Genomic DNA, 26,918 nt, shown 5'->3' on the forward strand with positions numbered 1-26,918 from the left:
GTGGGAATAGTATGGTGCCTATTACGTTATTGAAAACAAAATACAGCTGCGTGTTACTGTTGGCTGAATGCAACCTGTCAGCACCAACATCTCCCCAAGAAGCCAGGACTGATTGCAGCCAGCCTTCGCAGGAGAAGGTGCCAGTAGCGGAGCAGTTGAAGAAGTGTGACATGTTGCCCCCTGCCTGCTTCCAGGCCGTGTTAACATGGCAGTGTTAGAGCAGGGAGTGTGCCTGCAGAAGCACCATGTTGCGAGGAACCATGTGGTGACAGGCAGATTGCTCAGAAAGCCCCGAAGGAACTGCAGCCGTTGTGCTGACGGCTGAATGCCCCGGGGCTGGGACAACATGCATTCTCCCATGCGATGGACTGACCCAGAGCACCGGTGGTGCTTGCTACGCCTTGATGGTGCGTCAAGCTCCAGAATCACTCCGGAATAATTCCTCTATAGCCCACAGATTTGCTCATCCTAATTGCTAATTACTGTAACTCACTCTTTTAGGACCAGGTCTATTTCCAGTCTTTGTAGTTCACTGAATCTGGAAGGCTGAGCGTCCCTACCCTCTCATGAGCATGAGTGGGTTGGGTGCCGGCCCTGAGCACTGGAGAATGAATCACGTTGCTGTAGCTGGGAACAAGTAATGAGGGTTAGGTAGGCTTTGAGCCATTTTGGTGCATCACTTTGGTCTTTCCAGCTCTGTTTGTATCATGTTTTGGTCTGGACAATCAGAACCTTTGTAACTTCAGACAGACATCACGGAATGAATGCTTTGCCCTCCTGAATAAAATGAGAACATGTGAGTGTGGGGAGAGAGGGGAAGGGAGAGAGGCATTTGCATAGGTCAGGAAAGGTCATTAAAACATCTGGCAGTAGTAACTGACATGTGTCAAATTTTAGTGTTCATTAAATTCGTATTAATGCAAGAATGGTTCTTAAGCTCCAAATGCCACTGTTGGTTGCTGTGCTCCCCCAGTTGATGGTGATGACTTTTCAGAACTGTACCATGCTTGTTTGCTTGCTAGTGGCATCTGACCTGAGGTCAGATTTCTATTTAACCCCTTCCTGTAGGTCAAAAGACAAATTAATCTGGTGAGAATTGAATTGGAAATGAGGTGTCTGGATAGCAGGTGTCCCAACCGTGGAATAGCTGCCAGGCTGAAACATGTTTGCGTCTGTTCTTATGCCATCCAAGAAGTCATCTCCGAGGTCAGGGGGATATTCAGCCGACATCTGAGATGGGAAGTTGCCACAGGGAGCACAAGTGGCAGGTGCCCTGTGTTAGCAGATTATCTTCCAGTCCGGGGGGAAATTTCTGAGACCGTCACTTTGAGTATAAATGTAGACGTTTCCATTTATTGTGCACTTTGTTTTACCTGTGTTTACTACCAGTTTATAATCATAAAGAAGATACACTATTTCCCCCCTCCTTAAAGAGGTGAATCTCACAAATCTTTTTCTTCCTTTTTTTTAGAGGATGAAGATGATGAAGAGATGGTGGAGCCAAAAGCACAGGATGACTTGGAGACGGAAAATCAAGACCAGAAGCAGGAAGTGAAAGAAGGTACTTTAAAAAATGAAAAGGATTTTGTTACAGCTTTAAAGGACTGAATCCTGCAAGTAGTTATTCTCATAGGTAGTTTCCATTATTGAGAACACTGTGAAATCAAAACAGTCACCAGTTTTATTGATTCAGAACCACATGAGTGGCATAAAAGCAGAAAATTGTATCCCAGCAACCCAGCTGGTAGTTCTGAGAAGCTTGTGAAAGGCACAAGACTTCGGCTGTTTAGAAGCAGCAGCATGTCCTCATAATTTGGGAACAGAGTAGAGATTCTTGGATTCCAGGACTGGTGCTTACTTGTCCTCTGGCTCAAATAGCCTGCTTACATGAAAGATTTAAAACGTGAATGCCAGGCATTCCAGCAGCTCCATAAAATTGGTTGGTCTTCAGAGGTACTTAAGAGCCCGTAACTGTCTGCCTGCTTGAGAGGGGCAAACTTAAACCTAGTGGTGGTCAGGAATCTTCCAGCAGAAAACGATTCCACTAGAAAATGTTGACTGTCAAAATCAAAATTTTTTGTAGGAGCTGTCCCCAGGGAACTTAAGGTCAAAGCTGAAGCCAGGCAGGTCCAGCCCTTCTATCCATTTCTCTGGATTGAGACACTATCCAGGGTTACAAGAGACAAAAATTCAGGTTACTACTTCTTTGTGGTGCAGACAAGAGACACGTGTTGAAGTGGTGCACGTCAGCACTGGACATGGTAGAAATGCTGGGTGTCTCTTGTTTGCTTCTCTTGGACCTGTTCTAGGTTTTGTAATTAGAAGGGGGATGTGAAATGTAGTCTTCCTCATCTGGGAATTTACTAGAGTATTGGCTAGTCTGGCGTGTTGCTTTGAGCAGTCAATGCTCACCCCTGCGTGGAGTGGGGGAAAAGAGCTGAAATACCAGCAGCTCCAGTGCGAGCAGAAATGAGTTTCTTCTCCAGCATTTCTTAGCTTTGTATTGCCAGGACTGCTCACAACGCTGGTTACCCTCTTCAAAGGTAACTTACTTCCTCAGGTAGGGCTTAAGCCACTTCTTGCTATGGTGACCATATGGTGATCAGGATGATTCTGTGACCTTGGCTTTGTTTTTCACAAGGTAATCTCACTACGGGAAAAATACAGAGTCGTTTTACAGAGAAGCCCATGAAATTGTTAACTGTGAATACAGCAGTGCATGCTCCTTTCTCATCCAGGGGAGCCTGGCATGATTTACATCAGTGTCCAAAATACCTGAGTCTGGTGTATAGTGCCCACATGCGCTATCCTCACACACTGAAGTGAGTTGCAGTACCAGCCATGCTGTTTGATTATAAATTGATCTTTCTTCCCTCTTAAGAGCATCATAGCAGTCACCCATGCCATATATCCTGCAGTGCCCGTTGCTTATTAGGTCCTTGTAGAAACAGGGAGGGGGGAACTCACTCCTCCTGCTCCTCATCCTTCTGCTTCTCCCACCGCCCCCAGCCACCGCTGGCGTGGGCAGAGGGGAGCAGCAGTGGCAGAAGGAACGGGAGTCACACAAGAGTCTGCAACGGCAGAAGTGAAGACATGAGCAAGAAACATGGCAACACAGAAAAACTTACTTTTTCCTGAAAATTATCCTTCTTCCCAAAACTGTCGGGTCAACTCACGTATGGGCTCTAGCAGTCACTGGACCTGACACAGTGTCTTTTTTACTGATGACAACAGGAAGCCACAAAACCCGGTATCACTGCACTTATGCACTGTTCTGAGTTGCTGAATGTCCCTCTAGTATTCAGCTTACAGCTGAGCCCACCCCCATTTATTTCCATGTAAAAGTAACACTAGCACTTATACCTGGGGAGAAAGCCCAAACTCCTGCATGAAGAGAAGACAAGACCTAAATATGTTCCTGAACTGATTTATTTCACTTTTTCGTGGGCTTTCAAGTTAGCCTTTTATGTACTTTGCTGACCGGGTGCAACCGCCAACATCTTTTATTTCTTTGTTGTGTTTTAGTCTCGGGGCAGTGCTCCCCTTCTCTGCCTAAGAGACCCCCCAGGAACAGTAGATCAGCTGGGCTAGCTTAGCACTAGTCTCAGACACACAAACTGCAGGCTGTAAAAGCAAGGCACAGCTTGTTTTAGCAGAACCGGCTTTGGGAGGTGCTAACACTTGACTGGGTTTAAGGAAGAAGAAAACATGCTCATTGCCTGATAGAAAGTGAGTTTAACCTGCAGTACGTGGTGTGATGGATAAAATAGTGGCGTGCTGATGACTGGCATTAAATGCTGTGAATCAAATGAAGCAGTCGTCCCCAAATTGACAGGGAACGGAGTCCCATTTTTAGCGTTTGGTGTCATTCTCTCCCTGTTGGCTTTAGCCCTTTCGCCAACAAAATCCTGTTTTCCTCTCTGTTGTAATCACCCTTCTCATGTTCTGAGCAACATTCTGAGTTTGAAGCCACCGTTTGTGTTTCATGGAAGTGATTAAAACCATGTTACAAGTCAAACAGGAGTTTAGAAGAACATTTCCTGTCGGTGCTGCACTCTGTGTGCCTATGCAGAATTAATAGCTTTTCTGCAAATTAGCACATAATGGGTTAAAAGCATGTTTATGTTGGCATTAAGTACTCTGGCTTCTTTTTCTCTGCAAGGCAAGACAATATTTTGCAAACTTTTTAAAGAATCTCTAATAGATATTATAGTGGCGCCATTCACACTGCTATATAGTAGTTAAGGCTGTGTCAGCACTTCCATTATGAATCCTGTTTTTCAGGGATTTATAACCCAGCCGTAAAAATTTGCTCTGGGCTGAAATTTGGTTTCAGCTCAGGGAGCACATTTTTTAACAGATTAAAAAAAATCAGCATGGCCTTTTTTGAGTTACAGGAGTGTAAGAAAAAAAACCATGGGAGAGAGAAGTGTGGGGAGAGAAAGACAGACAATTTTTTCATGAATGTAACTCCGAAGTAGGTCAGGATGAAAAATAGGGATTGGATCCAGTCTGTTCAGTCTCCCTCTCCCCAAGCCAACGGGACAGGAGTGCTCTATTTTTATAATGGTATTTTAGGAGGAAATGTGATTTTTTTTTTCTCTGTGGTTTATAGGTAGTCCAATTTAATTCTACAGGCATTTATTGCATGCTTAATTTCCTCGTCTTCCCCCCGCACACCCCTGAGTTACTCTGCAGGGTTTGGTGGGATTATTCAGTGCACCTGCAATAGGGCAGCCTGCCCGGCACAACACCTCTTGCGGCACTTCCATGCCATGGAGGTGCTAAGGGCAGAGGAGCAGCTCGAGCCCCCCAAAGTGTTTCTGGAGTGGGAGGTGAAGACCTGGTTTGTTGACCGTTTGAAGCATATGAAGCCTTGGGACCCCCTTGTGTTTCTTCCACGGGGCTGCCTGTTGTCACCCATGCCTCAGGTCCCTGGTCTCCCCACTGTCGTTGGAAGAGCCGAGTGTGGGATACCTGCTGGTGAACTGGGCTGGGGTCTGCTTGTTCCCAGCCTCTCCTGACCACATAAACAAGAGACTGGTCCCAAACTGTGGCATCAAGTGGGCTGGGGCTTCCCACCACCAGAGAGCTCTGGAGGTCTACCTAAGGCTTCTCTTTGGGTCCGTAGAAACCACATGAACAGCGGGACGGGCTGGGTCTTGAAAGTGGGCCTCAACCTGCCTTTATCTGAAGCCACGGATATATCCACAGAAACCTCACGAAAGGCTGTGATGGGGGAGGCTGGGATCTGCAGCTTCAAAGACCTGCTGTGCCCCCATCTTGCCCTGGTCCTGTGCATGGGGCTCGGGTGTCCACACAGCAGGCTGTGGTGGGGGAGATGATAGTTTAGCTCTCGCCAGCTCAGGCTTCAGCGTCAGAGAAGCAGGACGGGTTGCCAGCTTTGCCCCTGTGAACTCGCTGGGGTTTGTAATAGCCTGTAACGCCACGGTTTCACTGCCGCCGACACCACGGCGAGCTCGGCTGTGCCGACCCATCCTGCTAGCCCAGCTCAGGTGTGCCCAGGGACGGTGCTTAGCACGGCCCCTGGAGAAGCACCGTCAATGGGAACAGCCCTGCCTGGCACAGTTTCGAATTTGAGGCTCCAGACCCTGCTACTCCAGAACTGAAAAATCCCTACGTGCACCTCAAAATCTCCCTTTACAGGCTCAGCTATTGTGCCATGCAGGGACTTGCGTTTTAAACCCAACACAACCAGGATACGGCCCGTATCAAACCAGGATATGGCACATACCAAGCATGACATGAAAGTGAGAAGCGCAGGGAAAACAAGAAGATCGCAGGCTATCGGCAGACAAGAACTAAAAGCTGCCAAGAGCCTCTTGGCACCTTGCAGTTCTCACGCTGTACGTTTCTACCATCCTCGGTCATCAGCACATCTAAAGTTTACATCGGTTTAAATACACGCTGAAATAAATAATACAGCTCTTAAAAGGGTTTTACTAATCTCCTTCTGTCTCTCGTTATATCTCTGGGCTCATAACAAGGCTGCTTCCTGCTTTACTGTTTTTATTAGTTCACCCTTTCATTCATTCACTTACTCTTTCTGTTCTTTTTTGCCTTTAATGGACTTCATTTATTTTGTCAGGTTTTTACAATTGCTTAGGTTCCAGGAGAATATTTTTTCTATTCGATTATACTCATTTAAATGTGGGTCTTTTTTCTGGTTGGGTTGTTTTTTTTTTTTAATATCTTTTTGGCTCCCTTGGGAGAAGACTCGAATCCTGGTATTTAAAGATTTGTAAATTTGATCCTGCACAGTTATCACAACTATTTTTATTGTATTTACTACAAACCTGCTTCTTCCAGATAAGAACAAGTCTGCAGCATTTTTTATCTTAGTTCCTAAAGATCCAAGGAAATGTTTTCATATCAATTTTTTTTTTCTGTTTTGTCCAAGGAAATTTGTAGACAAAGACCTGATGTGAAATATGGTATTTCTGAGGATCATGTTAAATCATGTGAAATAAAAAAATGCTCTTATTTATCAGAAGTAAGTGTTGAATAAATCTGTTGTTTTCATGTCACATTCAATTTTTGTTACATATTCTAGACCTTTTTGCTCATGCACGAGCGTACAATGTCTTTCGTTATGGATACACCTCACATTTTCTTCCCCTGCGGTGTCCTCTGTGCATATATAACTGCACAGTGTTTTAATTTTAAATGTAACTTCCATTTTATTTTGTACAGTATTATACATTAACATGAGTACAGGCTTCTGTTGTTGACCTCATAACCCCAGAGCCACCCGGACAGCACTCTGCTTGTGGGTACGCAATCCCAGCGCTGTTTCGGTGGGTCCGTGGATAGACGGGGTGCCCAGTGGCCCTGTTGGGCGGAACTTGGTGGCTGCACCATGGCTCCTCCTGATGAGGGCTGTGCGGGGCCACGGATGGGCTCAGCTCCTCGGGGCGGGAAGCAGAGCACAGGCTTCGTTCATTACGTAGCTACAGTATAGAAACAAGAGCAAAGTATGGATCTTCCTTTGCAGGAGCTTTCATTGCACTCCGGGCAATAAGCACGTAACTTTTAGCACTGGTAAGCTAAGCATCGCACTAGGCTTTGTTAGACATGGAAGGTTAGATGTGGTTTGTTTGGGTTTTATGCCGGGGAGAGCAGATACTTGAAGACAAATGCTGTATTCTTACAGGGAATTTCTGAAGATACTGTCACATCACATAGGTCTCTGTGACAAAACAAAACAAAAAATACTTTGATCAGCTACTTACGTTTCTCTGAGTTTTCCTTGAAGAGAGCCCGTGTCTCTTGAAAGCTGAGATCAAAGTAACTGTAAGCTCCCAGATAGGAAGAAAAATTGCAGAAAATTACATAGATTCTTTTTATTTTATTTGAGGTAATGGACAGACAGGGAGAAAGAACAAGGGGAAAATGGAAGTGGTTCTGAAAGATAAATGGTTAGAAAATCTTCATATTTGAAAGAACAAGCCTGTCTGTTTTGGGTTTTTTTGCTTATACTTCATTTATTTGCAGTAGTTACAGCAATGTTTTACACTGGAAAAAGTAATGATGTTAACATTCTTGTAAGGAGAGATTGCCTCAAATAAAACTTCAGAGGCAGCCGAATGAAAGAAGAAAATAAGGTTAAAATATGAAGCTTAATATCGCCAGGGGGCATCTGGTGTGTCAGTCAGATGAATGAGGTAAGCTGATTTATGCCCTACAAACTTTAGCCAAGGTGTTTCTGATGCCGAAGAGGGTTTAATAGACTGCTGGCCTCCCACAGATCATTGCTAACTGCAAGGGAGATTTTGCTGAGGTAGAACTGCAATCATGTATGTCTCCATTTCTTGTGAACACTCCACAGCTCCCAAGCTGTTTATTTTTTCCTTTTCCCTTTCTATTGATTTTTGGTTGTATTTTCTTTGCCAGTTATAGTCAGCAAATGGCCGAGTAATAAATTTATATTTCCGAGCTGTAGAGAGGACTTGATTTAGCAAATAATTTTTACCATTTGGAGCAGTTTAAAATGAGTTTTCCAGTTGCCTTTGCAGTTATTTTCTCCCCTTTTATGCCATTTTGCTGCATTGTCATGCTTGTTGTCTTTGATTCTCGGAAAGCGATGCTTTAGTGGTGACAGTGGGATATTGCCTCATTACCGGCTTCCTTGCCAGATGAGTTCCCTTAGTGCCAATTACTATTCAGCATTGGATGCTGCAATAGGTCAACCTGTACTTTTTGCTAGTCATTCTTTTTTTTCACATGCATTGCTTCTGTCTAAAGCACTTAGAGCCAAATTGTGCTCCTGCCTTGGTAATTGTTGCTCTGCTACTCAGGGGGACCGTGCTGGGGGATGTAGATATTCTCTGGATGTGTGGAGCTCCACAGGGACCACTAACCTGGTGGTAGGAGGCATAGGGCCAAGGCCATAGGAGATCATCAAAGGCTAAAGTTTCTAACTTCTTAGCTGCTTTGTCTCCTGAGGGCCAAATTGCTCCTCCACCTTTTGCATTTTTCCTACCCTCTATATTTAGCCCAGGTGTAGTGCCGAGATTTTGTCTTTCAGAGCTAACGCTTTGGCCAGTTGAGGCAAACCTAAACGTGGTGATAACAGCCTCCCCCAGCCACAGGGAGTTGAACACAACTCTGAAAAGTACTCTGAAAGCAAGTACACTGAAAACTGGGGGAGCTGAATACTGCAGTAATGCTGACCATGTCGCTTCTCCTGCCTGCCATTGCGCCTTTCAATCCGTCCTTGCTCCTGGGGCTGGTGGTGGCATCGTAGTTGTGCGCCGGAGCTCACAAATCTAGTGTGAACCACGGGAAAATCAGACGGCGAGCAAGGGCTATATCCCCCTGATAGCTGAAAGTAGCTGTGTGGCATGGCACAGCAACTGGAAGATAATTTCGAACTGCAACTTTAAACTGTGTCACTCGTTGTTTAATTAAACATTAAGATATGTATGACAGGGCTGGGAGTTAAACTTTGATGTCTACTGCGTGTTCTCAGAGGCACTGTGCTGCGTTGTCTTTTTTGGCTGCTGGTGTTTTAACCCAATATGGCCTAAGGAAGCTGCAAGGTCATTTTCACAAGTAAACACCTCAAATCTGTAGTGTAAAGCCGATGCAGGAGACCTTTGATCAACAGTTAAACTCTAAGCACGTGTCTCTGTAATTTTGCAATAAATCTGTTTATGATATGTTTTTTGTGTACCTAATTATAAATTTGGATCAAAATTCTCTGTTAGCATAATTCCTGTGATGTCAACACAGCTTTTCATGCTGGGAATTTAAACTAATTGCAAGGTTGGTTTGGTGTAACTGTGAAGATACTAACAGCATTTTTTGAAATACAAATAATTCTGAAATATAACTAAAATGATGGTTTAAAAGCACACGTGGGCAGAGGCATAATTGATATACAGCATTGCCACAATATCAATACGAGCCTGCTAGTGTAATTGAGAACAGAATTTTGCACCATAGCAATAGCAGCGTCCCAATTTCCTTCCCCTCTGATGCTCACATTTGAGTTGGAATTTACCAACAGGTCATTAAACTGATGGAGCTGTAGCATCGGTGCATCCTGCAAAGATAGTATTTTTCAAATGAAGGGCCATACTGGAAATACTGGTTTGGAAGTAAAGGTTTAGCATCTCTGCATACGTGTAAAGAAGCAACTTCATCTCGTGGGGGCCAGGCTGTCCTGACCGGTGCCGGAGATGGCTCCTACCCTCTCCCAGGGCAGCTTTGGCCACAGCTCAGTGGCATTTGTTGCTCTGGCTCTTAGCATTCCTCTGCAAGGAATAAAACTGCCTTAAAGAAACTGGTGTTTGGTCCGTTGCTTTCGATTTTGCTGCCTCAGAGAATATCTTTGGTTATTTACTTCATTGCTTCACAAAAGCTCTAAAGCAGAGACGGAATTTATCAGTGACACCGAGGAGAAATGGGAAGAAGTGAAGGTAGAGATTATGTGAGCCCTTTTAACACAAAGAACTGTAGTATAAGTTAAGAAGATTATTTTATCTTTGGCACCTCTGACAGGTCCCCTGTTACATAAGTGTTCTGCTTTTTTGAGTTAGGTATTGCCTAAACGTCAGTCACAGCCATTTCCTGAAATAGGAACACTGAGTTTATTTAATTTGGGGGGGTTTAAGTATTTTCCATTTCAGAATAATAAATATATAAGATATAGGATCTCTTCTATGTAAATGCTACATTCTGGGAATATACAGGAGTATGTTTAGATATCCTAAAAAATTCTTAGTCATGATTTTAAGAGTAAAGCTTTGATTTTTGTTCTGACATTGCTACACTAAGCTTTCATGTCAAAAGAAACCCACTGAAGATGTTGATTCATTGGGAAAGGGGTGAAATGTCATACTCTTAACTACATCTTTTCATTTTCCAAGCTCCTCCTAGAGAGCTGACAGAAGAAGAAAAACAGCAAGTTCTCCATTCAGAAGAATTCCTGATATTTTTTGACCGGACAATACGTGTAATTGAGCGAGCTTTGGCTGAAGATTCAGACATCTTCTTCGACTACAGTGGCAGAGATGTAGAAGAGAAGGATGGGTCAGTTTGGGGTTTGTTTGCTTTTGTAAAATAACCTTTATAAAAAGCATTCCAATGCCAGGAAGCCTTAATTTTAAAACTAAACTAAACATTTTTATAGGTAAGAAAAGTTTAAAACATCTCCATGAAGTCCTGGGTCACTTTGTTAGCCTAAATTATTTTGTAAAATAGCTTCATGCTTTATTGCTCTGGGTTTTTTTCTTTGACATATTATTCAGGTGGTTTAATTTTTTGTTTCATTTTTTGGGATGAAATTTCAAATTCCGAAGAAAAACATTAATAATTGAAATAGATAAATGTGTGTGTACACATGTATATGTAGATGTGCATGTGTACGTTCCAGTGTGCTTGTATCATGATATTTTTACAAATTCAAATTGCTGTTGTTTATATTCTACTACTGCCTCAGGTCTGTAATGGATCCCACAGTGCTATGCATTGTGTGGATGAAAATGATGATCTCCCAAAGTGTTTGCAATCTAAATGCATCAGGCAAGAGGTGACAGGTTGTGTATTCAGCAAGTGATAGGGGAGTAGAAGAAGCAAAACTTGTTAGTACGAGAAGAAGTATTTAGATTTAAAGAGCTGCATATCCATTGAAGCCTCATGGCAAATCAGTAGCGGTGCTGCACTGACGTTACTTACAGGAGGTTACTCTAGAGCATCGCCCCTGTGACCGGCTAAATGCATCAGTGTGGCTGCGTTGGACCAGCACTGAGCTTCAGCCCATCCTAACGGTGCCAGAAGGCATCCGCCGTCTCCATCGCTGGGAGGAGGTGCTGTAACTTTAAGATTTCGGGAATCGAAAGTAACAGAGATTTGGTTATAGCTTGGAGGTGAAGATTCAGAAAAGGGGAAGCTGAATGCCAGGGCCAGGTTCAGTCCTGAGAGACAAAGGTGGCAGAGGTGGCCCAGGGTGACCCAGAAGAGTCAGGAAGGCAGTGGGAAATGAAGAAATGTGGTTTTGTGAAGCAGCTGTAAAATTTGTTCCATGGTGCAGATTTGTTATCAGCAAGACAGTCAGTGAGAGCAATTAAATCAAGGTGGCAGACTTCCCCAGGCTGGGCAGAGATTTGAGAAGCAGTAGTCAGAAATTTTTGCTTTGCTTTTCGCAGCATTTGAATGCTGGTACTTCAAAAAGTGTCACTTTGTTTGAATTCACACAGAGATGTTCAAGCAGGAGCCAACCTTTCATTTAACCGTCAGTTTTATGATGAGCACTGGTCAAAGCATCGTGTCGTCACCTGTATGGATTGGTCTCTTCAGGTAAGATGTGAAGCTGGGAGATATGTTTCCATATCCCTTCCAAATTCTCCGTAAAAAAATATGGCCAGCCTCAGTTTGCCCTTTGTTCTGCAGACTGTGATGTTATTTTTTAGCTAACAGCAGGGCCCTGAATGAGCAAGTGCATGTTTCTCTGTAAGGAAGAGTAGTGGGCCATAAGGAAGCTGTCATTTTTTTTGTATATGTTACCTGGTCTTCAAAACCAGGATGTTGTATTAAAACTATAGCTAACAAACTTACTAAGATGAAGGAGTCTTTACTTTTCCTCCCCCCTCCACTCCTTCAGCACATGGAAATTTTTTTAGGACAAAGATTTAAAATTAAACCAATTAAAAATAATTTGCTAAATATGTAGCTATTGATTTAATAAACAGTTATACATAATAATATATAAAATAAAAATAAGAATAGTAAAGAATAAAATTTATTTTTCTAATATACTAAAACTCAAAATGTGAAAGTATCTGAACAACTTGAAAAGATTGAAAAGAGGTCTTTTGAAAAATGCTTGGTCCTCTCTTCAAGCGATGGAAGAGGAGGCTGCAGCTGGCCAGGGGGCATGCTAAAGCAGCCTGCCTGGAACGTATCCAGTTTCTGCGCACCGCAAAGAAACTGTCATATTTTGTCGTATTGCAAAATAAAACTGACGATAGAGCTGCTTAAGCTTCCCAAAACCAATACAGCCACATCAGCAAAGCACAGAAACCAGGTTAATTAGTTACTCCGTTGGAGAGCTGGGATTAGCACACACGCACATCACCACAGGTCCTGCCAAATTCATTCGGTCCCAGTTTCGCTCCAGCCACCCTCATCCTCTCTGCTTCGTCCCTGTTAGCCTGTTCCTAGGTTCCAGCCTGGAGCAAAGCAGCTGACTTCCCCGGGGAGACAACCAGGGAGACTCTGCTCCAAGGTTCACAGTACAGATATAATGAATCTGCTCCAGGAGGACATAGGCTTGACAAATGCGAACGCAAGCCAGTCTGCCTAGTTGGCCCCAAACCCAGGCTCAGGCGTGCCCTGGTGTCTCCAGAGCCCTGATGCAGCCTGGCGTGGGTCGCAAAGATGCTGTAGATGTAGCTCAGCCCAGTGCTAAGAACAAGCTTTGCTTAGCCTAATCTTAGAAGTAGCTGCCCTTTGTGCACCGTGTTAGGTGTCGTGTGTGGAGACGGCATGTGTTTAAGGTAACGGTGAATAACGTAAATGGCGCACGCGGGCTGGGGAGAGGCAGCGGACAAGGAGCACAGTGACTCTGGCATCCATCCTTCTTTCCTTGCCCTTGAAATGGCAGCAGGGCTGCTTCCATCCCTCCGGGTACTTCTCGGGTAAGGTGGCAGCTGACTGCGGGGAGGAGGCCGCGGCAGGCAGCAGGGAGGAGAGGAGCTGGAGGGTCTCACCAAGCGTGGCCGGTAGGCTGTGCAGGTCTGGCTGGCTGACCAGGCGCGGTGCACAACAGCCAGCTGCACAGAGGCTTCTGGTAATAACCAGCTCGCGCCCCGTGTGTGAAATGAAGGATTTATCCCTTTGCTTTCATGCAAAATATCAGCTTAACAACAGGTATGCACTGGTGTGACGTGGGTGGCCTTTAAGCACATATGGATTTCCACAGAAATCAAATATAAGCCTGAGGAAACACTTATCTTAGGTTGTTCACTTGTTCAGGGGCTGGAAATTACATGGAATTCTTATCTGATATTTTCCTAACAGGCAGCTCTTACTGTATTCCCAGGGCAGCAAGAAAAAAAGCCGCCTCAGAAGAGCACTGCCAAATGTAATTGCTCAGCCCCTGGGGCTCGCAGGCATGTTCTGCTTCCCACCTCTTTGTTCCAGGGTGGCCCCTCCTGCCTTCCCCTCCGTTAACTCTTCACGCTCAGCTCCCTGGCACCCAGCAGCGGCTTCTCCGCCCCGGCAGCTTCTCCGTGCCGGGGGGCTTCTGCGCGCCGCCCCGCACTAGCTTGGGAGGAGGGACTTGCCTCCTCTCTTGCCTGCTTTGAGGTGTATCATGTGGCAGGAGCTGGAGCCGGACAGAGGTATTTCACCTAACCGCTAGCTCTGCTTCTCGCTCACGCTCCAGGACATGGGCAGTGTCCAGTATGCCAAAGGGTAACTTGAATAATCATGGGAACTGCAGAACACATTGCTCAATTTTCTGCGATAAAACTGTTGCTGCATAACAGCCTGGAGGCAAAGAGAAGCTTAATCAAACAAAGGACCTTGATGCATTGATTAAACAAGTTATTCTGTTCCCAGTCACATGTAAAATACAGTCCCAAATATGTGGAATCATTCGTACCATTAAAGCTAACCCACTAGCCCCTTGATTCTTTTGCAGAGCAAAGGGATACCGGCTTAGATGCTTCCTCAAGAATCTAAGGGAAAGGCCCAACAGACTGAGTGTAAACAGAGAGAGTGGGATCACCTTGCTCTCACCATGAGGAGGTAACTTAGCTCATCTAAGCCAAGAAAACCATAGTCTCAGGGATACTGCTGTGTCTCTTTTGACTCTCAGGCGGCAGCCTTGAATGCTGTTTCCCACAGCACCGTTTCCACGTTGCTTTCAGTTGCAGTCACAGGACAGCTGGGCACCTGGTGAGGACTGAAATTCTGTAAATGCAAGTAGATAGAATGAAGAGGCAAGTGTGCAAGGCCAGCGTGGATTTAGGGTGCTGCACTTAGTTCTGGTTTTTTAAGAGTCAAAAAGCCTCACGATGGTGTTGCTCAGTTAGGTATGACCCCAGCGTATATGTAAACTTGAAACTGTATTTCCAGTCAGATGCATAAACTGTGATTGCAAAACCTTGCAAAAAAGCAAGATTTGCATCAGTGTTTGTTTATGGCCAGACGTGCTGCCAACCAGAACATGCTCGCTGAGCTTTCCAGGAGTGTGAACCAACCCCAAAGTGCCTCTAAACCAGTGCTTCAGACCTGGTCACATGCCCTAGCCGGCTGCAGTCATGCCGGTTGAAGGGCTTGTCGCTTCTGCCTGCCAGGGTACCTGCCCCTTCGCAACTGCGGGCTCAGCTGCTCGTGCGAATGGTACCTAACCTGTTCAGCCAAAACGAGATGCCCTTGGCAAGAGCCTACCGTGCACGCTGTTTACTTGGACCTGGGCCAACGTGGAATGAAAAGGTTCAAAGGAGAAGCTGAGCTCGCTGTTCAGAAATGGTTGTAATCTCTGTCACAGGAGAGAGACGAGGGGGGTGAGATGGATGACAGCAGTGGAGGGCAGGCTGGCACAACTGTCTGCAGAGAGGTGGTGTCTCGGGTGTGGGATTAAACCACTCTCAGGTCTCCCTCAGTTCTTGAGGAGGGAGAAGCGGTGATTGGTCTGCTGCATGCTCTAAATCCCATGCAAGTGATTTGGGTGCTAAATTGCCCTTACAAGCTGTGCCAGCAGCCAGGGTCTGCTGGGATGTAGGTACAGCCCAGTCAGAACCGCCCCAAAATGGGAAAGAGGCAGCTATGGTGGCCACGTGTCATTGCTGGTTTTCCCACACGTGGGTCCAGGCTCATTTGGAACAATGAGCTTGAATAGGAAAATCATCAGCTCCATGATGTATTATCCATGGAAGTGTACACAAAGTGGGAAAGAACAGCTGCTGATGGCAAAAGTTATAGCTGTGCGCATTATTTCTTCCAAATGGATTTTGAGAGCAGAGAGGTTCAAACCCAATAATAATGATATAAAGGGTGGTGGGTTTTTTTAATTTTTAAAATGCCTGGTGTGGACCAAATTCACAGCTCCCGACAGTACTATTGGCAGTTTCTTTGTCCCACTTCCTTTACATCTACCAGCTGCGCTGTTCCCCTCTAAAGTGGTGAATGGTTTGGCAGGAATTTACCTGGGGAAGACAAAAAATGACAATGATATGCAGAGAGCATTGAGAAATTCTGAGGGAAAGCATTCCTAGTTTACAAGAGGAGGGCGTGGGTCCTGTGGAGCTTGGGCTGCTGCCTCGTTGGTCTGCAGAAGCCACGTGCTTTTCTCTGGACATGCCATAAGGTCCACTGCCTTACTTTGACTATTTAGAGGGAAGGACAGAGGCTACCAGAGGTGCCTAGTGTCAAACGTGAGAGTGGAGAACTGGGTGCTATTGTATAGGCAGAAAGTAATTGATGTTTTATGGGCAAGTTGTTACTTCTTATGGTGTTTCGAAATGATACAAGGTCATCAACAGAATGTGAAAATCTGATTTTTCATATATGATATTATGTGTGTGCATATATATGTGTATATATATATAAACAGGGCAAATACATAGGTATGTGTTGCATATCTACTTCTATACATCAGTGGATAATGGGTGTACAAGAAAATATAGATCTGATTTTAGAGCGCTCATTGCATCAATCTTACTGAGTCAGTGGAATTCAAGGTCACCCTGTGCTTTACAAGATGACCTCAGCATCTTGCAAAATTGAGCTTCTGTGAAGAATGTGTTTTGTTTGCTATCTGAATCATCAAGAAGAGCTTTCAAGTTGTTTCTGTGCATAAGTGAATAGGAAGAGTGCATAATGAAATAAGAAAGAATAGTTTTCAGGGATGCTGAAAAAACTGTGAATTTCAGAATAAAAACAAGTCAACACTATGGTCAGAGTGGTTTTATTATCAAAATCAATTAAGACAACGGTTTGTCTCTGAAGACACGGTTAAGCAAATACAATTACTCAAGCTTTCAGATTTTGCCTCTTCCTTGCTTTGCATTCCCTTTATGAATATCCTGCTAGTGGCCTTTTCTGAGAATTACCTGCAGAAAATAACATTGCCTTTGTGGTATCTGAGAATAACTGAGAGAGGGCATGGAGCAGGGGCTTTAAGGATGTCAAGGACAAGTAAAATATAAAACCAAAATGAAGCTGAGTACTATGATTGGACTTAGTGTGTAATATAATTAAAACCAGATATTGCACATGTAGCGTGAGATTATTTCTGTCTCATCTGATTTTGCATAGGTTCTTCATCATCCATCTTATTTCATTTGCTTTTGCTTTTTCTTTCTAGTACCCCGAGTTGATGGTTGCATCTTATAACAATAATGAGGATGCTCCACATGAGCCCGATGGGGTAGCCTTGGTATGGAACATGAAGTTCAAGAAAACCACACCGGAATATGTTTTCCATTGTCAGGTAAGACTGAGGAAGCCATTAATTTCATGCTAGACAAAACAGAGTTTACTACATGGTGTATCTGCCCACTGTTTATATGAAGAGGTTGAGGTTAAAAATAGGCACTTTTGGAAAAAGTACAAGCGGCAGTCCAGTGTTTTTAGAAGGCAACCAGCCTTCTCAAACAATACTGAAAGGCTGTCGGGGCTGCGTGTCATTCTTTGTCTATTTAAAACAGTCCCTAGGAGATTTAGTTTATAAAGCCCCTGCACTTATGAAGTAACTGTGGTGTACCACTTCCTCATCCAGGCAGCAACATATGCTTTCCCACCCACGTTAGCTTCCTCGCATCCTCTGCACTCCAAGCTGCCTACCCTTGCCTTGGTTCTGCTCAGTGTCATGTTTTGCCTTTAAAATTGGCAAGTACACTTTGCATTTCTGGGCATGCATCTTATTTACAGCTTGATAAAAATGGTCTCTATTACAAGGACTACTCCACCAATTCCTGTTTGACTGTCCTTTAGGTTAGCAAACCAGTGTTTCACCTCACTCAATGCTACTTTATGACCATACTATTTTAGAAGTTTATGGACAATTCAAAAATAGTTGGGTGTTTTATTTCTATAGGTCTGTTTATTCCTCTTTTGCCACTGCTTTTTTGTGTGAAATGGCACTGCCTCATATTGACAGAAATGTTCTGCTCATTGGCTCTATCTCTATCAAACTGTCCAAACTGTGGAACAGGGCATGGACCAAATTTCCAGCCTCTTCATTAATATCCTTCCGTGGTAATTAAATACAGGACAGTGGTATTCAAAAAGCCATATGGAAAAGTTTCAGCAAGTAAAACTTAACAATCAGAGATTAGTAAAATGCAGATTATTCTGCGGTAAAAATTGCTTCTCTTGGAAGGATATGTATTACCTGGCTAATTGTGTAAGCTAAGTGTCATTTTACATTCAAGGACCAAACATCTTTTTGAACTGAGTTTATGTTTGGACTTGGGTACATTATCAGATGTAACATAGTGGGAGGGAGTTGCTGGAATTGAAGTTACTGCTTCAACCCGATTAAGTAACCTTTAATTCTGGGCATGTTTTTCTAATTTGCTATACTGAAAAACAACTTCACAAGGAGTCTAGGCCTGCACAGAAAATATGCCGTACAGATTTTTATATATATATATATATATTTATATGTATGTGTGTATGTATTACCTTTGAAATGAGAACTTGTGTTTTTCTGGATATCATATTCAGCAGACTGATGTGTTCTTTCAGACTGCTTAAGATCTTAGCTCAGATCCCATGTTCAAATTCTTCTAGGATGTACATGCAGCTTAATGTTTTCAACAACATATTCAAGAGAAGAGATTGCCCATCACATTTTCAGGAAGAATAATCCTTAAACTAGATTGATTTTGCAAGGTAATAACCAGATTCAGGGTAGCCCATCTTGTACACAAAGGAGAGATTGACTACAGACATAACAATGTGCTCTGTTCATTAAAAATTCTATCTAGTTTTAAAAGTAGGAACACTTACATAGGGGAGATATGACTCACTAAATTGAAAGCATTGAGACAAGCTATACTCTCGATTAGAAAAACACACATAGGACAAAGAGGCGGCCAGAGGTTTGGCCTGGCTGACCTTCTGTCTAATTCTCCCATTAAGTTGGATGTCCCCCTTTTTAGAACTGGAACCCTAAAACCTGTGAATTGACACATATGGCACTGTGCTTTCATATGGACCCTGGATTCATCATCCTTCAGTTAAATGAAATCAGTTCTTCTGACCATGAGAAATATTTATTTTCTTGGTCAAACTGTCCACAGATAATTTGCATTATAAGTCTGTTATGAGTTGGAACCATGTTTGAACTACCATTACAGGGCTTCTGACATGGGGAATATCTTCTGCATCTCAGATCGGGTGGGAATACCCACGTGAGATTAAATGGGGAAGCAAAAAGCATGAGACTTGGTCTCTTGAACAGGTTTTGTCCTGACTCAGATGGAAAATAAGAAAAAAAAATTATCTTAGCTCAGACTCTGGAATTCAGTTCTGTAGATCATCATGTTATTCTGTTAGTTAGTGGAAACCAACTGTATTATTAGTCAGCCCCATATCATTTATATTACCGTTTTGCAAGAGAAACATACCCTTATTCAGTCCTGATTTAGTCATTTCTCTAGGTCTTCTGTGAGACAGGCCCAATTTTTCTTCTGTAATACATGACCATATAACAGTCCAGCCCAGCAACTAGAGATGAACACACACCTTGTCATTACAGCTAGGTTGTCCAGATATGACAAGCACAGTACTTTGAGTGTATTTTCCCAATAGACCTCTATTTTCCTTTCCAAAGACTTTCTATAAAAACGTGGTCTTAATAAGTACTATGTGGTGCTGCCTAATACCTTTTGCCTTTCAATTTTTGGGCTCACAGAGTGAGATACAAGCAAGTAGAAACTCATTTCAGATGTGACTGTTGAGGAACTCATGCAAGCCACTTCTGAGAAGCCAAATCAATAAATAGGTTTATGAAGCCATTTCTGAGGAACTTCTAAGAATTACACCTCAGGAGTTCTGATAACTTCAATAGAAATAGATATGTGAAACACCTCTGGACAGCTAAAGAGCTGGCTGAACTTCAGCAGGTAGAACTTCAGATACCCTCTTGTGCACAGTTGGTAAATTCTGGAGGCTAGGAACCATAATGTTTTTCTGTCTTTCCTGGTGTATTATACAGATTTAAGTTAGATCATTACCAAGGAGTTTCTTAATTTTCTTTACCTCTTTCTATGACTTTTTGTAATCTTACACAGGATCATTGAAATTGTCATAATCAGAACAACAGGCTTTCCCATTGCCTTTGCTGAAAGTTGCCAGAACCCAGGCGCTTCAACTGAAGTTGTCTATCAGCCATGGCAGACTATGTAAAAATCTACCAGCGATGATGTTTTTTCATTTGCAATCCAATTTGCTCCAATCAGCAAAACGTTTGATTTCAGTCCTCACATGTAAGGGATGATGTATCCTGTAAATGTTTATCTTAGCTGTTGTCACTAATGATCTTACTGTTATGAAATTCTTGCCCAATTTAAAGTCATATTGGGTTGTTGGCTCATTAATACCATGTAGGTGGCAGTAAATTTCATTGCTCCACAATATGTTGTGCTACAAATACTGAGTTCAATTTTAGTTAATATGCATTAAGGGAAAACAGACTATCAGCCAAGTGGACTTGTTTACTTTACTCATTAATTCATGTGAACTGCCATGTGATCTATCAAATCCTTTCTAAACAAAACAGTCTTACTGGCTTCTACTCTCTCCTCCTGTGGAATATTTCTTCTCTTCTACTTGTTTTATTTTTGCCTTTCTTTGGGTTTTTTTATTTCTATTTTACCCCATGATGTGCTGACAGTATTTTAGCTGGGACTCCCACAGATTTTTTCCTCTATACCTCATCATACATCTCTTTACCACAAGGTTAGAAATGGGAAAACAAGAAAGAGTGAGGGATGGGGCAATTTGTTCATTTGTTTTCCTATGCAAGAAAAAAAATGTTGTCTCAGAAGCAAAATCAAAGTGGAAGGGTGATATCATTTGCCAAAGGAATGAACGCTTAATGCTTTCCTTAGGTAGAGAGGAATAAATTGAGCATGCCGCTAATACTGCAGACTGCAGACTGGGAATGTCCTTGTAGGGAAGAGTCAGGGATGTCCTCTTCCCCCACACTGGAGCATCACAAACTCTTCGTGTAATCCAGTGCATTCCAAAGGCAAAACCCAAGCCTTTCAGAAGTACTTTATGAGGCCCTACGGATGAGTCATCCCTGGTTGGGTTGGTTTGGCAGTATCCAGAGAGGGAATGAATTCCAGCAAAGACATGGAAATCACATTGACTCTCCCTCGTTTTGGTGGGAGAATTTTAAGCAGTGGTTCACACTGCTTCTCTCAGCTTCTGTTGGTCTGTGTTTAGGTGGGGGTGACAAAAACGAAAATAGTATGGCATGGTTATTGATGATATGACTCAACATGAGCTCAATCCTGTATTGATTTATGCAATGCATGGGGCTGGCCTTGTATGTGAACATTCCCGTACTATTGATTGATAGAGTAGCATCAATGATATTTCTCAGTCTTACTGTCTTTCTTAGAAAGCGCTTATATGTCCGTAATGTGTTTTTTCACTGAACAAACAAATAAAAATCTACATTACCCATTAATTATGAGGATTATTTGTAATGCGATGCCCATTGTTTATGTACTACTGGTCATCTCTGCCCCTGATGTTGTTTCTGTTTCCTGGTGGACTGATCTAAGCTTTCTAAGCCAAAGTGACCTGAAGAAGTATCTGAAACTTCACACCAACATATCTGGTTGAGTGAGGCAAATGAGAACTCAGACTATCTTTGCCCTAAAGCGGCTAGTTGAAGTCTGAGCTATTATACCCTTCCTTTCCGCATGTGTTAGCATGGGTACAGCACTGCTCCTACACCAGATCTCATAGCTTTTGGGTTAGAGCTGATCTACAGAGACGGAAGATACAAGGGAAAGAAATAATCAGTGGGTCTAGTGGACTTCAGGATATTGCAAACCATTTCCTTTCTTCTGGAACCAAACAGGGGTTATTAAAGTTGGTTGAGGTATCTGGACCTCAGCTTCAAACATCCATCAGTTCAGGAGAGGAGGGGTGGGGGGAAGACAGCTAAAGATATTAGTTTCATGTGAATAAACGAAATTGAACGTTACTTTCTGATTTGGAGGACTCTGCATTGTGTTTGGAAAGTTTGATGAATTCTGCTTTCCTACACCCAGTCTAATGATAGCAGCAACAAAAAAAATTACTACATTGACTGCATTTTGATTTATTATAGATTATTTCCTGATCTATTAATTTCCTCTTTCTCAGCTATGTCTTTTTCAAATGTCTCAAAAGGGCAGTGAGAAGTACAAATCTGACACTTAGAAGTAACACTATTCAGTGTATTTTTAAGGAAGGAGAGCACATGTGAAGTAGCTTTTATTTGAGGAAGCAGTAACCATTTAAGAGTTCTTTCAAGAAGTCAGATTGACTTTTAGCATAATCACAAAAAGATTTCAGCAGTATATCACTTTTAATAGCTGCAGCTATTTCTGTCCTTTTCCTAAAGTGCCATGCAGTCACATTTACTTGGTTGGTTCCATCTCTTTACTAAACTGTCAGTTTTTTGTGGGATATGGGACTTGTGTTTTCTATTTTAATTTCAAGAAAAGCTGTCCATGCTTGGAAAATATTGGTGGATTGGGTACAGAAATCAGCCACTCAGCCGCACCACAAAATGTTTCATTCTCCCCTAGCTTTTTTGTAGTGGCTTCTATACACTGTCATTAAGTTATGTGTTTGACCACCCTTCATTGCTTATCCTGGTGTGGTCTTTCCCTTTTCAACTGAATGGATGGAGTCAGAAATGCGTATCTTAGAATTAGATGCACTGAGGTAAGTGAAGGGCTATATTTAGTGGCTGATATTGGCCAGAGTTGCCTTTTTTTTCCTGATTTGGTTCCTTTGTTGTTGTCTGTTCTTTCAAAATCAACATAAATTCCTTCAGATGTGCTTTTTCCTCCAGCAGCCTGCCTTCTTAAAGGTGCTGAGCGCCCAAATCCACGAGACTTGTGTGTGGAGCAGGCTGAGGTAACAGCATGAATGACTAATATCCTCCTTTTCCTCTTGTCCTTGAGTTTCCTTTGCTGTGGAAGCCAGACCAGAGTTCAGTCCCAGAACTTTAAAAGAAAAGAAGTACTACAACAAGTTTAATTGTCAAGAAAGTATGCTTGTATACTTAAAAAATAAAGAAATTTTTCTCTGATAATTATATTGGTGTTTTTCCACAAAGGCTTCCTCACTTTGTTGCTGCTATCTAAGTTTCAAGTAAGAATTCAGCTCTTCAGAGCCATAAAAGAAATGACAGCCCCTAAACTCCCTCCAAGCTTCCCAGAATTTCCTAAGAAAAATCAATCTGAAGAACCAGCAGCATACCCAGTCCCAGAGCTGACTTGTCTAGTTCCTCAGTTTCTAGTGAGAGGGGGCACCTGTGGTCAGTCTTTAAAGTACTGCAAATCTCAGAGAAGACATGTGGCTCTGAGCTCACTGCAAATTTTCTAAAAAAAAAAACAGCTTTGGAAAAGGCTTTTTCATCAAAAAGTGCCCAGTTGTTAAAATAGAACTGGTTGACAGAAGATAAGTAGGTTTGATGGGTAACCACTGAAGCTTGGTGCACAGTGGGAGAATGAGAGACAATGGAAGAAGAGAAGTTCAGACTACATGGAAGGAAAAGGCTTTTCCCCATGAGGACAGTCAAGCATTGAAGCAGGTTGTCCAGACAGATTGCGCAGTCTCCATCATTGTCTTTTCAAGACAGGCTGGATGGAGCCCTGAGCAACCTCGTCTAATCTCACAGCTGGCCCTGCTTTGAACAGGAGGTTGGACTAGAGATCTCCTGCGGTCCTTTCCAACTTGAATTGTCCTGTGATGACATTGGACATGAATCAGATTCTGTCTGGTTTTGTAGCAGTTGTCTGGTAAGTGGACCTCTGAATGTCTGCCTTTGAAGATGCTGGGGCAGCTCCCCTACTGGGAATGCTCCAGTACCCAGGGACCCAAATTTGTTGCAGAATTTCTGTAACACATACCAAAATGTTGTAAAATGATTCAGGTAGGACTTCTTCATAGATATAGACGTTGTTTTGTTTTCATTTCTGTTTCGGTTCCTGCTACGCATCATTGGTAGGATGATCTTTGTGGAGCTGTGCAGAGCTCTTCTGTGCCTGTTTTCCAGGACACTTTGTTGCTATTGCATTTGTCACTATGTGGTCATTTGCACACTGCAATAATTCATGCAGATGTATAGGTGGACCATTTTGAATTAAAATTTGGGGGAATTTCCAACTGTGCTACTGGGAGAGGAGAACAGTTTCAGCTGTGGCTTGTGATAGAAGGACATATTAATTCTGTTCTCATTTTAAAACTTTTTTCCTCTGTCCTGTTGTGTTTGTCCAGGCTGGAACATAGAAACACAGAGCACAATTTGTGCTGTGAGGATTTCAGTAAACAAGAGCCCATGTCTTGTCTGTTAGGCTTTTGTTTTAGGTTCTTCCTCCTGTTCTCAGCTGGTAACGGCTGTCTTTTTTTGCTCCTCTTATTGGAGTTTACACCACTTCTGCCTTTGGTGATTAAAAATAACTATCATTTGGCCTAAGATTAGTGCTCCAATACTTGTGGAGAGATTGTGTGTGAGTCAGTAGAAGTTGCACCCACACATCCGAAGGCTGAATGTAGTATTTGGAAAATGGGTTTTGGTGCCTTAGGTGAGAGGCGAGAGCTGCCTGCAGCAGATTTGTAGAGGGGGGCAAAGAGGACCAAATATACAAGAGGCAGAGTCTCCTGTCTCCCGGATACTGCTGAACTCACAGGCATCAGTGGGGAGGACAGAAAAGGCACTGAAAATGTGGACATGTATATTCTGTCTTGGGTGCTGCAGTGTCTTACACATTCCTGAAATCACCAGTACGAAATGCCCAGCTGAGCCTCAAGTCCTGCTTTATTGCTGAAATGCCACAAGCTGTTAATGTGGCATCTGCTAGCATCTGCAGCTCAAGAAAAAGTATGCCATGTTTTCCACATAGCCTTTCAGTCCTAAAATCTCTTAAAAATAACTTTATTTCCACACAAAATCAAATCATAATATTTTTCCTAACAGGAGTGGGAGAAGGAAACCTTCTTCCAGGCAAGGTTGAAGAGAAGCTAAGCATCATTATTTAGACTGAAGGGATGTCAGTTGGATCCACAGAATTGTATGCCTTCCCTTGGGCTTACCTTATCTTTCCTAACCCTTAGCAAAACTGCTTTGTCCATGATGACTTGGATCTATTGCTCTCTCATGCAGAACCCTGAAGAGCAACAGACCCATCAAAGCCAATGTGTACACTATAACAGCAAAATTGTATGCCATATCCCGTCAGTCTGTGAAATGAGTGCTAATACAAAAGGTGGGTGCAGTTTCCCTGTTAGTAATTAACATTCTGAATTCCTTGAGGACTGTGTTTATACATTTAAAGTCTGCTAGCAACAGAATGCTCCTTTGCTTAGAGCAATGCTTAACATAGATCATCGTCCTCATGTGAAACTGAGATTTCAATTATGAATCAAAGAATTAGGTAGTGACAAATTTGCTTGTCTTGGATAGAAAATTTTAGGTGGTTCCTGCTTCTAAGCCTTTTTTGGAGGGGGTAGATTATCATATGCTTAAATGATATGCTGTCACTACTAGCAATAGCATTGTGCTTTTTGTAGGTGTTAAAATAGTGATTTGTAATGAATCTGTACTTAAAGATGCTGTTTCTCTTCTTAAAGTTCATGTATTCTTCCTTTCAGACCAAATATGAAGAATATATTGGCCACTCGATACAGCAGGCATTTTTATTTTTTTTTTAAGTTTCTTTGTTTCATTGATAACTTCCATTGTACCCCTCTGAATTACTGGTATCTAATATGCAGTATGCAAATAATGCAATTTGGAGAAAACCTAACCTTTGAATTTGTGGAGTTAGACATGCAATATTTTTAAACTTCAGCTAGCTAAGGAAAAAAAAAAAAAGATCTCAGTCAAAAACTATATTTCATAAGAGAAAATTATAGTGATATTGATGGTTTGCCAAAACCTCAAGCAGTGACAAAATCCACAGAGTGTCCTGAAAGAGATGCCTTTGCAAAACCATTTCTTTGCAGATGGCTTAGATTATTGATACTTATAAACACATGACATTATTCGTTCGACTCAGAATTTTGAAAAACTCTGTTGATAAAAAATGCAAATTTGTCACACTATCCCAAAATCACAGAGAAAAAAATCACCAAATCCTGCAATTGTTCCTGAGGATGTTTTATAGGTTAGTACTTGTTGATTTGGTTACATTTCAACATGACCTAGTGTAAAATATTTTAAGAAAAAGGGAGGAAGGAAGGGGAAAAAAGAGCATAACTTTCCTTTGTTGATGTGAACGTTATGTTTTAAAGTTGTTCTCGTATATCTGAAACTCCCAGTGCTAAAAGGGTTTTGGGTGAACAAGAAATGCAGGATCAGATGGGAAATCAATAAGTCATTGGGATCCTTCCGCAGAACTTTTTTCCAAAAAGGATATAAAATACCATGCAATTCCCTAGCTGCACTGCAAATGATGGATAAACAGCCATAGGCATGACTTTTCTGTTTGGGTTATGTAACTGTTCTCAGTCCAAGCTACTTGCAATAGAGAGTACATTTGGTCCAAATTCGAGAAAATTATTTTCACCTCATGGTTTTTGTCTCTGTGGGAGTCGGATGTGAGGAGTGAAGCCTCTTTCTGTGTTACCTGGCACAAAATATAAAACAGTTACACTTCTAAAGTGCTGTAAAAGGCCCCAGAAGCCAAGGAATCCATCATTACAGCCTGGGATACAACTGTCCTCTGCCTTAGGTCTAAAATCAACAGTTTTCCACCCTGTGCCCCCATGGCTGGATGACTGACAAGTACTTCCCTGAAAAGAACTTTTGTATACGGGCAACATTGATTTAATGATGATTAACGCTCCCTGCTTCCCACAAAGGGAAAGCAGAAGCACGTGCTGACTGGCTGAGATACCGATATTATCCTTGGAAGACGTTTCCCGTGTAGGGCAGAGAGTCTTCTGGAAAGCGGCAAAAAGGGGAGTCTCTGTCAGCTTGCTTAGAGACTGCCCAGTAATTCTTACTGTACGAGCACTACTCTGCATAATGATATCATATTTGCTGTCACTATAATGATGATTATAAAAAGTGAGCCTTTGTTAGTAGTAAGTGCCCTTATGAAGTCATCCATACTGTTTTGCGAAAATTTCTCGATCCATTGTATAACCATAATAATAGAATATGAATGATGACAAATAGCATAGATTTAACTTTCACA

At 42.5% G+C, this 26,918-nt stretch overlaps 2 protein-coding genes across 5 annotated transcripts in view; one reads left to right on the forward strand and one right to left on the reverse strand.

Moving 5' to 3' along the window:
- The window catches only part of LOC142405439 (serum paraoxonase/arylesterase 2), a 281,937-nt gene that overhangs the window by 216,589 nt on the left and 38,430 nt on the right, over nucleotides 1–26,918 (reverse strand). The gene's annotated exons all lie outside the window — the stretch shown is intronic.
- The window catches only part of DYNC1I1 (dynein cytoplasmic 1 intermediate chain 1), a 196,757-nt gene that overhangs the window by 104,472 nt on the left and 65,367 nt on the right, over nucleotides 1–26,918 (forward strand). For all 3 annotated transcript variants that reach the window (XM_075492855.1, XM_075492856.1, XM_075492857.1), the window contains exons 7-10: nucleotides 1,472–1,561; nucleotides 10,395–10,557; nucleotides 11,724–11,823; nucleotides 16,841–16,966. In XM_075492855.1, coding sequence (XP_075348970.1) covers nucleotides 1,472–1,561; nucleotides 10,395–10,557; nucleotides 11,724–11,823; nucleotides 16,841–16,966 — 479 coding nt within the window. The remainder of the gene's footprint in view (nucleotides 1–1,471; nucleotides 1,562–10,394; nucleotides 10,558–11,723; nucleotides 11,824–16,840; nucleotides 16,967–26,918) is intronic.

The sequence above is a fragment of the Mycteria americana genome, chromosome 2 (genome assembly GCF_035582795.1).
Source record: "Mycteria americana isolate JAX WOST 10 ecotype Jacksonville Zoo and Gardens chromosome 2, USCA_MyAme_1.0, whole genome shotgun sequence".
NCBI lineage: Eukaryota > Metazoa > Chordata > Aves > Ciconiiformes > Ciconiidae > Mycteria > Mycteria americana.